The sequence below is a fragment of the Myotis brandtii genome, unplaced genomic scaffold (genome assembly GCF_000412655.1).
Source record: "Myotis brandtii unplaced genomic scaffold, ASM41265v1 scaffold733, whole genome shotgun sequence".
Taxonomy (NCBI): domain Eukaryota; kingdom Metazoa; phylum Chordata; class Mammalia; order Chiroptera; family Vespertilionidae; genus Myotis; species Myotis brandtii.
In genome coordinates, this window is record NW_005370908.1 from 393,208 (window position 1) to 406,145 (window position 12,938).

Below are 12,938 nucleotides of genomic sequence, written 5' to 3' on the forward strand. Positions count from 1 at the left end.
CCCCCCCTAACCCAGGGCTGGGCCAGCCTCGGGGAGGGCAGGGTGGCCGGCCAAACCCCCTGCAGCCCTTCCTCCAGGCCAGCCCCGCCCCTGATCTGCCCACAGTCCCTCCCCCCAGACGGCCACACCCCTGATTGCCCCCCCAACCCCAATAGGAGGCGGGGCCAGCCGGCCAATCTCCCACCATCTCTTCCTCCCAACAGGCCAGGCCCTGATTGGCTCTGATCCGCCCCTATTGGGACCAGACCAGCTGGACCCCACTCATGCATAAATTCATGCACTGAGCCTCTAGTTCTCTAAATAAGATGAAGAGCACTTTGAATGTTTCACAATATGGTACTGATGCTTAATAACTGAAATATTTGTTTCATTTACAAATTTAGTAAAAACAGGCCCTCCTGTAGAAAGAATTGTACACTTAAGTAAATGAGTTTTTACCTTCTTCATTGCCTACCCTTCTAACTTGATGGAAGCATATTAAGAGGATTTACTTGTGGGAAAATTAACTATTCAAATTTACCTTTTTAATCAGCCATGTTCTTGAGCTCATTTTGAGTTTATTCTATTTAATTTCTATTAATACCTATATTTTGAGTTGTAAAGTGCCTTAATTTTATGAACATTAAATATTGGCTAACACATGGTGTCAAAAGTTTTAGATGTCTCTCTAAACACCTTGCTTTGGGGCCTTCAGTTCATTAGAAATTTAAGCTGAAATTATCTCCAGAAAACAGAATTATATCAAAGAAATATTTTGAGTGATACTTGAAATAAAAATATTTTTAAATCATTCATGTTTTTTATCTTACCTTAGAATTTTCTAAGTGATGGTGATTTTAGAAAATTCATTGAAACAAACATGAACACAGGATAATTTTGTCACTAAGTTTACAAAGCAAAGAAATTAGTCACAAAATAATTTAATGCACTTTTTAATATAATAACCTAATATTAATGCTGAGCTATTAGAAAAGCTTCAACTGTGTTTAAAATTAATGCTTCTTTGGCCCTCAGTGCTTTTTGGGGTCTGGGAGGCCTGCAGTGGGAGAACCAGGTGCAGTGGGCTGAGGCCTAGGAGGTGAATGGGAAGGAGAGTACATTTTGCTCAAGACAAATAACTGTCCTTGAGGATGGGCATCTTCTGCAGGCTGTTAGCGTTAGAAAAAAAAAATAATACTTTAAGTGGAGCCTTTCAAAAAGAACCCAATAGGTCAGTCATTTTTTTAAAGCCACATGACCTTTTTGAGGTCTAGCGGTCCTTACTCTCTCTCAGCATCTGACTGCGTGAACTCTGGTGTAACAGAGCTGAGATCCTATTTCTGAAGCTATAAGACTACTCCACATGCCTCACCTAATGGGCACACAAGAAACATTTGTGCTGTTTCATGGAACATATTGACAAGGCTAAAGACTTCTTGATTGCAGAAATTAGATTTGCAAAGAATTCTAACAGTCATATAGCAAACCCCACATATTGTGACAATAGCAGAGTGAGGCATAGAGGGGCAAAGTGCTATTTTCAAATGTATGCTATTGGCTAATTATTTTTGTTGTTGTTAATCCTCATCTGAGGATATTTCTCCATTGCTTTTTTTGGAGAGAGTGGAAGGGAGGGAGGGAGGGAGGGAGAGAGAGAGGGAGGGAGGGAAAGGGAGAGAGAGACATAGAGAGGGAGAGAGGGAGAGAAAGAGAAGCATCAATGTGTAAGAGACACATTGGTTGGTTGCCTTTGGCACACAGCCTGACTGGGCTGGGATCGAGCCTGCAATCCAAGTACATGCCCTTGACTAAGATTGAACCCATGACCCTTAGGTGCACAGGCCGATGCTCTGAGCAACACTGGCCAAGGCTGCCGTTGACTAATTTTTAAGTGAAACACAAGTACAAGGTCACTGCAGAGGAAGCAACTGGGTAGGTCTATTTTACATAGCACTTTAGTGCTAGTTTAGTTTCTGTGGATTTAAAATATCTAATAGTAAAGTGATTCAAGTCAGTAATCATATTTTTATTTTATATTGTGTAATTATGCAATTTCCATAATACTACAATTATAATGAACACAATATTAATAATATCATAGCAGTAATTTGAGTAACTTATTGGGTGTTTTATATATTTTCTCTCACCCTAAAAAAAAAAACCCCAATCCTGCCAGATAGTGCTATAATCCTTGTGTTTTTTATGGAACTAAAAACCAAAAATCTGAGAGCTAAGTAAGACTACCCAGACTCCTGGCAATAAATGATGAAGCCATGGAATCACTTAACTATAATAAAACATTTTCATTTTGAATACCAATCTTGACTCAGATTTTAAATTTGGACTATCTAGTATATTTATGACTACATAAAATATTTGAAAATTATTTGCTATAGTACACACATATTTTTATTATGCAGACAGTGTTCCTCAACCTCTTATTTTCTATTACCATTGCCAGGAAATAAATATTTGAACAAGACATTTTAATGAGGAAAGTGTTTTCATTGAAACTAAAGGTTTCTGTTTCTTCAACTCCAAAATTAGTAGGAAAGCCATTGGTGATGAATTTGTAAGGGAAATCATATTCTAGGTGCTTTTGAAAACAATAATGTAATAAATCACATTATACTAGTATAACATACTTATTCAAAGTCTCTTTTCCAACAGATGCCTATGTCTTATAGTACATTTTAAAATGGATAAAGATACAGGTTGTATATTCTTACATATAGTCTTACCTAGAAACAGCCTTATTTAAAAACAGGAATTGCTAAAAAAAAAATAGTTTAATACTAATGCAAAAGCCATTACAAGGGTATATTTCCATAAAAAAACCACTTAAAATGTAAATTATAAAGTGTTAGAGGAGTTTAAAAAATTTTTTTTACATCCTTACGAATTCAAGCTGATTAGGATAGCTGCATTGTGCCTCCAGGAAACTTTTGTTTCTACAACTTGACTGGGCATTACAATCACCTACAAACCCTGTTGGAAGTGCAGATAAGTGGGACAGCTTCAGTGCTAATGAGAAGGAATCTCTGCATGGAGACCTAGAAAATTAGTCTCAACAATCCCTCCCAGTGAGTGATTCCAAGACAGGTGTTATATAGACCACAGTGCAAGAAACATTGGCCTTGCCAAGACTATCATCACTGCATGCACATAGAATGATGGTAGTTTTACAAATTGTTGCCTTTTTTTATGATGAACCAGTGCTATATAAAGATGGTTATGTTTAAATTGTTCCAATGTGTCATTTTCTATTAAAACCAATGTCCAAATGTGATGTAGCTTTGTTCAGTACAGCGCCATAGCTCTGATTACAGGCTTAAAGACAGAATCATACTTACAAGACTGAAATAAGCTTTAACCTTGTATGTCATGGACTTAACTTTTTAGAAGGATAAAAAGCAAGAGAGACAGCAGATAAAATAGCTTCATTTAACTGGGGGCCTTGCAGCTAAGCTACTCAGCACACAGGATTTTTTCTTCCCTCACCTGCACAGGGCATGGATGGCTTCTAGTTTAAAGAAATAGATGCAGTGTCATATGCAGCAATGATCCCTACAGCTAAAAAATGCAAATACGATCGTGGACCCAGAGTCATTATATCAGGTAACACTCCACCCCGTACACTTTCCCCACCAGAAACCAGACACCTTTCTAAAGGCATTCCTACTTAAACTCACTTATATTCACTCTCATACACACTCATCTAGTGAACTAACCAGCCATCATGTCATTGTCATCCTGTCTTTAGTAATGCATGTTTTAATTGCTCATTCCAATTCCTATGTAAACCATTGCTCTGTCAGCAGGTGAAATATGTATGATATGCCCTTCCTATGTTGTGTTCTTGGGTCATTTTATACACCGGTCATGTTTAAATGTGTTTCTTTGTCCAATGAGATCTATTGTAGGGGCCCAAACTGATATAAAATGTCTTGTTCCAAGCCATTAATAGTATTGTCAGCTGTGGCTTTTGTTATAGTGTACCCAAATCCCAAGAGGGACTAGCTGTCTATTTCTGCCAAAACCCATTAAATCTTCCGGGAGCCATGGGCAAAGACCCTAAGTATTCCATCTGCCGGCTGTGTGTGAGTGCTTGTCATTGGGAGCTTTCACCCAAAGCAATTTTCATGCAATTTTTTCTTTGTTAATATTCAAGACAAGCTCTCACCACATGGATGCTTTCATTGTGCAACAGAGGAATATGTCACAGTTCTGTCCATTGCTGCATGGCCTGGACACCACCATGGCTACGTCCATGGCCAGTCCAAGACATCTGTATTGGCACTCTTATCTTCTTCTGAGCTAGCAACTTGGTGGCCATTAAATGACCTAATTTCATTCCACCCTGGAATTTCTATTAGGCATTATAGCTCACACCCTGGGCATCTTTGGATATCCAGATATTGCTCTGAGAGCAAGAACCAATTCTTCCCATACTGCCACATATACTGTTCTCAAGTCAGCCAGCCCATTGTGTGGACTTTACTTCCTCTCCTCAACAACAGTTATTCATTTCCCTGCAGGTCTGGGTTGAGTCCTGACCTTTCATATCGGAGTTTCCATTGGTGAACCAGGTGTCCTGTTTTGCCTCAGTGGAAAGGGAATCACGATGTTTAGACCACTTTGGTAGCTCAACCAGAGCCTCCGTCACTGGTTCATTGTCAGATAGGTACCTTTTCATGAACATAATGTACTTTTCCCGAGGTACTCCCCTTAACTTGTTTCTGAATATACCATTTTCATTCTATCAGGGATTTTAAGTTAGAATGCCTTTTTTTGTTGTTGCCGTAAATTTTTTAAAATTTTTTCTTTATTGTTGAAAGTATTACAGATGTCCCCTTTGTTTTTCCCCATTGACCTCCTCCATCCTGCACCCACCCCCTGCCCCAGGCCTTCACCTCATTATTGTCTGTGTCCATGGGTTATGCATATATGCATATAAATTCTCTCCCCACCCACCCAACTCCACCTTCCCTCTGAGATTCATCAGTCTGTTTAATGCTTTTTTGACATCACCTCTAACATGGTAGAAACTTTAGGCTTACATATAGTCTGATGTTCTTCAGATTCCTTCAGTTTGGGGGGTCAGATTCTTCTAGAACAAAAGAGAATGCCAGTAGCCATCATTCCAATACATTACTATACCTGCTCACAGAATCAGAGAGTTTTCTAGTCTAGAATCCTAGCAGCTACCTTAGGGAACCTCTATTGAACTTTCTCCAGAAACTCCAGTCCACATGTATTTTAGTAGCAGATACCTCTGCAGTGGACAAATTTTAAGGCCTCTGAGGGTCAGCTTGGGTTATGGCCTGCCTCAAATCTCTTGTTCCTCTTTCAAATTCGGTCTGTCTTCCAGTCACTTTATACAGCGTGGCCAACAAATCCAAAACCTATCTGCCAGATTTCAGGTAGTGTTACAAGCTGTTTTTCCAAAGTGGGACCCAGAAGAAACAGCAGTTTTCCCTTCACTGTTTGTGACTTGTCTCTAGTAGTTTGTCGAGGTTAAGGTTAGCCACCTTTACCTAGTCACGTGTGCCACTGCAGTCTCCAAAGCCTCCCTTGACTTTCTCCTCGGAGAGGGAAGCTATCATTTCTCATTAACCAACTTACTTTTGACAGTGATCTGAATCAAACTGTTTCCAACCAGGTTGTGGCAATATGCTGGAGAATTCGGGTTTCCTTAAGGAGTGACAGTTAGGTTATAGTTTGGGTCTATCCCACAAGAAGACATACTGTGTTTGACTTTTTTTAGATTGAGATTAAGAGGAACATTTTAGTCAAGTCTATCAAAGCCTACCAGCCTTCTTTGTCCTTCTGAAACTCTTGAGTGGTTTCAGAAGGCTGTAGGGGGTACAACTCTAAGGAACCCAAGTAGTCAGCCTTCAGGACCCATTTAGTTTTACATAGGGTAGATGCGAATGCTCTACAGCAGTGGTTCTCAACCTTCTGGCCCTTTAAATACAGTTCCTCATGTTGTGACCCAACCATAAAATTATTTTCGTTGCTACTTCATAACTGTAATGTTGCTACTGTTATGAATCATAATGTAAATATCTAATATGCAGGATGGTCTTAGGCGACCCCTGTGAAAGGGTCGTTCTACCGCCAAAGGGGTAGAGACCCACAGGTTGAGAACCGCTGCTCTAGAGAAGATTAATGCTGCCACCACCATTCCCTTACTCAAAGCTGAGAGCTTTCTTTATTTGCCTGGAATCTTGTTTAGTAGCTACTACAGAGGAAGGTTTAGGCAATTCTAAGGGCTCTCATTTTAATATATCCAATTACATCCGGGCTAAGGAACAATTGCCCAAGATTAGGCTCAAGCTAGACAAGATCAGATCATTCCTTCACATGTCACATCCTTTCTGATTATACATTTAGCCAAAGACAATGCCACCTACTGGATATATCTTAGTCCCTTATTTTCCTATTTGCAGTTTTTACTATGACCATGATACCTGCTACCACAGCATCACTATGCCTTCTCGGCCCCACCAGCTTCTCCTTTGCTCTTCATATAGCCTTCTCATTCCCCAGCAGCATTACTGTACATTGTGCACTGGCACCCAAAGCTATGTTCACCACTCCCAGACATTCAACTTTAACTGTATGTAGCCTTGAAACCCCATTCAGAATTAGTCAAGGAGATCCTGGCCTTCAAGTCAATGTTCTTTGTTTCAGCTGACCTAACGGATGGAGTAAACTCAGCAACTCATATAAGTGCCTTTTGTTTCCATTCCCCACTGGCATCATTGGATTTAACTTCTGAGATGAAAGCAGCAGATTTAACAGGGGTCCTCAAAGGAAGCAGCTGCCGGAACTGGAACAGATTTCCTTCCTCCCAGCGGGCAATAATGTGCTAGGAAATCTGTCTTAGGAATTCTGTCAATTTTCTTCTGTGTCTTAAAAGCCACCCAAAGAGAGCTAATAGATTCACCTCTGGCCATGACCTTTCTTCTGAATTGCCCAGGTATTTTTTTTCTTCCATCAGTAAAACCTAGCGTGGCAGCTGCAAAAGCAAATGTACCCATGAATTATATATGCCCTGCTGCCTTCCCAAAAAGAGAGCCACCTGGGGAACTGATGCCCGAGGGATTCTCCTAATCAGTGTCTACCAGAGAGGAGGCCAAAGGATAAGGTTTGGGTAGGCTCGTTTTTAAAATTATCGAATTGCTACTCCCCTAAAGGGCTATTCTATTTCACAGCAGTGAGAGAACCAGGCAGCAGCCTTCCGCAGTATAGATTCCCACCACTCAAGTCTCCACTCACTCAAAAAAGGGTCTTTGATTATACACCTGCCAATAATTCCTGAATGGCAACACTGCAGCAAATTAGAACTAGCATTCACACCAAACATTACTTTTCATGCTGCCGCATGCAAAAAAAATTATCAGCCTCCAGGTCAATCAACCTCATGATCCTGAAAAACATTGAAACCCAGCTCCTTTATATTGGAACTAGAGGCCCGGTGCATAGATTCATGCACGGCAGGGGGGTTCCCTCAGCCTGGCCTGTGCCCTTTCGCAACCCAGGACCCCTCAGGGGGTGTCCGAATGCAGGTTTAGGCCCAAACCCCGGGCCTAAACCAGCAGTCGGACATCCCTCGAGGGATGTAGCACTGCGCCAAGCAGCAGGCGGCCAGGAAGGAGCCTGAGCTGTGGCCTGGTGCCACACTGCTCACGCTCATCCCTGCCCACTGTGCCTGCCGCCACCACTCAGTAGTGCTGCTGCAGAGTAGGGAGAGGCTCCCGCTGCCGTGGCTGCGCTCACCAGCCGTGAGCCCAGCTTCTGGCTGAGCGGCAGTCCCCCTGTGGGAGCACACTGACACCAGGGGGTAGCTCATGCATTGAGCATCTGCTCTCTGGTGATCATAGTGACTGGTCAACTGGTCGTTCCGGTCATTCTGGTCATTTGGTCGTAATGGTCACTTAGGCTATTATATAGAGAGATTGCTTTCTTCAATATGGTAGCTCCCAGCCACATGTGGCACTATTGAGCGCTAGAAATATGGAGTCTGAGTTGAGGCACATTAAAATATCCACTGACATCAAGGACTCAGTAAGACATAAAGAATGTAAAATATCTCTCTAATTTTTACTTAGTAAGTATTTAAAGAATATTTAAGACATACTGAGTTAAAGAACATGTCTTACTAAAAGTAATTGTGCCTGTTTCTTTTAACTTATTAAACTGTAGCAAGTATAAATTTAAATTTTAAAATTACACACATGGCTTCTATTTGTGCTTTACATTATATCGGACAGGGCTGCATGATAGTTACTAGTTTCCAATGCCACTTGTCTGGGGTTACAGAGACGTGACATCAAGGTTAAGTGCAATGTCCCTTTAAGTCCCAGCACCTCTGGTTTCATCTTGAGTGCAGGCCATGAAGCTGCTAGCTTTCCTTGCTTTTGTTTCTCTTCCCCCACCCCTGAGTAGTTTCAGTTTCAAAGATAATCAATTAATAGGAGACAAGGAATTAATTGTATCTCGAGCCACTCTCCTTTCCGTTCTTTCACCCTCGTTCCTTTCAGTTTTATTTTACTGGTCACCCATCTACCAACTCAACAAGGTATGAGACTGTGTCACTCATATTCTGATAGGAAGACTCATCCTCAGTTATCTTCCACAGAGCTTCTGCTACCTCAAACCCAGGGTGGATCAGTATCACATTCTCATCAGAATTCCCTCCCAACCTTTGGAGCCTGCAATGATCTGAGAGCCAGGTCAGCTTCTGTCCCCACTGCTGAAATTTGGGGGTCGAATTGTCAAGCAGGCCCTTTATTCAGTCCTACAGGGGCATGTGGGGCAAGCCTCCCGTCAGACACAGCATCTTCCTCAAAGTGGGAGGCTTGGCAGGTACTCAAGAGCACGGCTCTTTTGCCCCTCACCCACACGACATGTAGATACAACTGCCACAGGCAACAGTCAAGGCGTGTGGCTGTGGTCACCTTGACACAGAGAAGCCACAGCCTTTATTTCCCACCAAGCTTATATACCATCTGGTCACGTAGGCCCCTGCACGGCCTCCCGAGGGCAGATGCCTCCTTCACTGCGGATGAAGCAAACCACATTCCCCATTTAGCTGAACTCTATTGTTCTCAAGGAAATGATGCTGGAAGAACCAGAAGTCCCTCTCAGCAGTCCTGAGACAGCCCCCGGCTGACATTAACCCTTTACTCATAGCCAGTTATGTGAAAAGATATGGTTGAGAAAAATACAGTTGTTCACTAAATATGGTCAATCTTAAATGACTATTTCTGTTGTGAGGTATGGGGGTCTCCAAAGGTTTGAAAATATGGTTAGAACAGATGGTTAAAAAGGTAGTAATTGAAGCAGGTGGTTAAAATGTACAAACTTCCAGTTATAAGATAAAAAAAACATTAGGCATGTAACACACAACATGATGACCATAGCTAACACTGGTGTATGATATATAAGAAAGTAGTTAAGAGAGTAGATCTTAAGAATTTTCCTCACAAGCAGAATTTTTTTTTCTTATTTTCTCTATAAGGGATAATGTCTGTTAAGTAAACCTATTGTAGTCATTTCACAATATATGTAAGTCAAACCATCAGGTTGTACACCTTAAACTTATACAGTGATATACATCAATTATCCTATCTAATAAAGAGGGAATATGCAAATTGACCATCATGTTGTCACAAAGATGGCGGTGCACATAGCCACAAGATGGCAGCGCCCAGTCCCCTAAGCCCCACTGGAGTCCCACAGTCCTTTCAGCCCAGCCGGGAGGGGTGGGGGGACGGCAGGCGCACGGTGCAGCCGAATTGTGATTGTTGTGATTCCGAATTGCTGTGATTTCTCAATTTATAACATTTAAGAGAAAAGTAACAATAATTTTTAGAACATAATAAATAGAATTTTTAGAACATAGTAACACAATTTTTCTTAACATGAAATAAACTTTTGCCAAGCCTCGGATTTTGGCTGCTCAGCCACCTAGGACCAGTCCGAGGCACAGGTAAGCCTCGGATGTTGGCCACCCAGCCACCCAGGGCCACCCGAGGCTCAGATAACCAGGGCTGGCTGAGGCTTGCGCTGCCGGCAGTGGCAGCAGGAGAGGTGTGATGGGGCATCGCCTTCCCCTGATCGCCAGGTTGCCTCCTGCCCCTGAGGGCGCCCAGACTGTGAGAGGGGGCAGGCCTGGCTGAGAGACCCCCCTCCAGTGCATGAATTTTCATGCACCAGGCCTCTAGTTTCTCAATAAAACTAGAAAAAAGGGTAGTCAATAGATACTACTTTACTAAGCACAGACGCTAGAATCCTAAAATCTTAGCATTTTTGTAATCAAAAATTCAAAGCAAACAATAATATAGCCTTAAAATCTCCATGGAAACAAAAAAATTGCCAGCACAAATGAACATTCTTATGAAGACTACTAAAAATCAAGTTCCATTTTTTGCAGGATTACAGCAGTAATTACATGGGATTTGGATCATCAGCTTTTATGTCATACTGGTTTCCTCAAAATTCAATTACTTATATATCTTCAGTTGAGATATTTTCCAATAATTATATGTTTTTGCTTTCAGATGGAATTGCCTTCATAATTCACCAGAAACCTATTTTATAATTATTACATCAACTTTGACCATCTTCTCATTTTTAGAATCCATTTTAATTTTTATTTGTTACTTTTATATTTTGTAATATACTATTCATTGGCCTTCTACTTTCAAAACTCAAAATATTTTTCAAGAGTTTGAGTACTTAGTTACTTTTATCTCTTGTATTACCATAAAAATTACTTCTATAAGAGGCAAGCTATAATAAATTTGTAAAATGTCATCTTTTAAACTTTCAATTTTAGTGCAAGAAATTCAATTAATTGGCAGCCATCTACTGTTACAATCTAAATAAATTTGTCAAATTAAATTACTCATTAATGAACTTTATTATAAATCAGTAGTGCCATATCTTCCTATTGTGAACACTATTGATTTATTACAGTTTTATTAATAATTTTTTCCTTAAATTTATATTTTTCTTCCATGTATCTGTATAGGGAATTCTCTTCAATTTATAACATTTAAGAGAAAAGTAACAATAATTTTTAGAACATAATAATTCACAATTTTTCTTAACATGAAATAAACTTTTGCCAAATTTCATTCATAATTTCAACTAAATCAATGCACTTGAAAAGCAATTGTATGTAAGCCAGAAAATGGGACTATCTTATAGTCTCCCAAATGGGTTAGTATAAAACATACAAGTAGCATTGAGGATAACAAAAATCAACCAGAGTTATTGAGCTAAACTGTATTTTGAAACAAACTAACATAAAAGTGTAGGAAATAAACATTAAAATATTTGCCTCCATGAAAAATAAAAATTCAGTCAATGATCCTGGTACGTATCTGACATCATATTTACCCATTTAGACACATAATGTAAAAAATATTTAGTCTGTGAATATATATGACATAATATCCAATAGATTTTTTCTTGCTCAATTTATTTAGATATTCTAGCAATATATACACAATACCAGAATTGTTACTTATCCATTCAAACATAATTTGAGAGTTTTATATTTCTTAATGGACACATCTCTGTGATGCACAGTCAATCAATAAAACTTGAGTGGGGAATAAAGCAACTCATTCTTATAGGCTTGTCTTTTCATTGTAATAATGTTAGCATTTATCATGATGAAGCTTAAGTTGTGATTCCGAATTGCTGTTAATTATGCTCTGTTTCATGACTAAAGTGTTTTCCTATGTTTTTCTGATGGCAGGATGATGAGGTAAGGGAAAGTCGATTCAGCTTCACTGCCTATGGCATGGGACCGTGTCTGCAAGCAAAAGAGAGTGTGACCCCCAAGGGCCCAAACCGTCCTGTCCAGGTAATGCCAGAAAGCCCTGATGAAATGAGGAAGATCTTCATCGACCGGGCCAAGAAGATTGACACCATCTCCCGAGCCTGCTTCCCATTAGCCTTTTTGATTTTTAATATTTTCTACTGGGTTATCTATAAAATCCTTAGGCATGAGGATATACATCAGCAATGAGATTAAGTCTCCGGGGTCATGCAAGTGCAAACAGTCAATTCGAAAGAAAGTGTCTTCGCCATAAGGGTGTGTGTGTGTGTGTGTGTGTGTGTGTGTGTGTGTGTGTGTGTTGTACAAATGATGACCATTGTATTAAAATGCATAGAGGAAGGGATTATTATGATTTGCTATGCAAAGTCATTGAGGCAAGTTAAGATTCTTTTAATGGATACTAAATATATATTTATGTATTATAGACATTCTATTTCATATTGATTTATCTGCTCTTTCATAGTAAATCACGTAAGTGGAAGTATCACTGCCAATGTGTTTGTATGTTATATAATGTCACATAATAGCACATGTGAAAACTACTTTGGATTTCTTGATTTTTAATTTCATAATAATCTTACAAAGTAAAATTTTCACAGTGAACTTTATACAAAGAGAAAAGGGAAATGTTGAAGATAAATTAGTAGCTTGAGGCTTTAAAATATTTTCTTATACTGTAGTTACAGATAGAAAAATAATAAGTTAATTCAATGGAAAACTTGTTTGATAGTAATAGAAAATTGTACATACAAATACTATCAGACCAACTTATGTAATAACAAAAAATTCAAATTAGAAGATTAAAATAAAGAAATTTTATTATTTAGATAATAGCTTTACTTGTTTAGAATATTAAATTTTGCTCTTTGGAAATTCAAAACAAATGGCTTAAGAGATCACATTCTATAAATATCTACTTTTCTTAACTTTATATGTCTATGAATGAAAGTGAAAATACTGAAAACAGCGTTGTTGTGTTTAAATAAGTGTTTTAGCTATGTATCTATGTGTTTTTAATTATTGACAAACACTGAAAAATTCAAGCCAGTACCCTTGTTTTGTTAGATTTTTAATAGCTGCTTAATTGTCTGTATGT

At 39.4% G+C, this 12,938-nt stretch overlaps 1 protein-coding gene across 3 annotated transcripts in view; it reads left to right on the forward strand.

Annotated features, from left to right (window-relative positions):
• GLRA3 (glycine receptor, alpha 3) overlaps positions 1-12,625 on the forward strand; it is a 136,841-nt gene extending 124,216 nt beyond the window's left edge. For all 3 annotated transcript variants that reach the window (XM_014530357.1, XM_005882681.2, XM_014530356.1), the window contains one exon: positions 11,759-12,625. In XM_014530357.1, coding sequence (XP_014385843.1) covers positions 11,759-12,031 — 273 coding nt within the window. In that variant the 3' untranslated portion in view covers positions 12,032-12,625. The remainder of the gene's footprint in view (positions 1-11,758) is intronic.
• Positions 12,626-12,938: the final 313 nt, after the last annotated feature.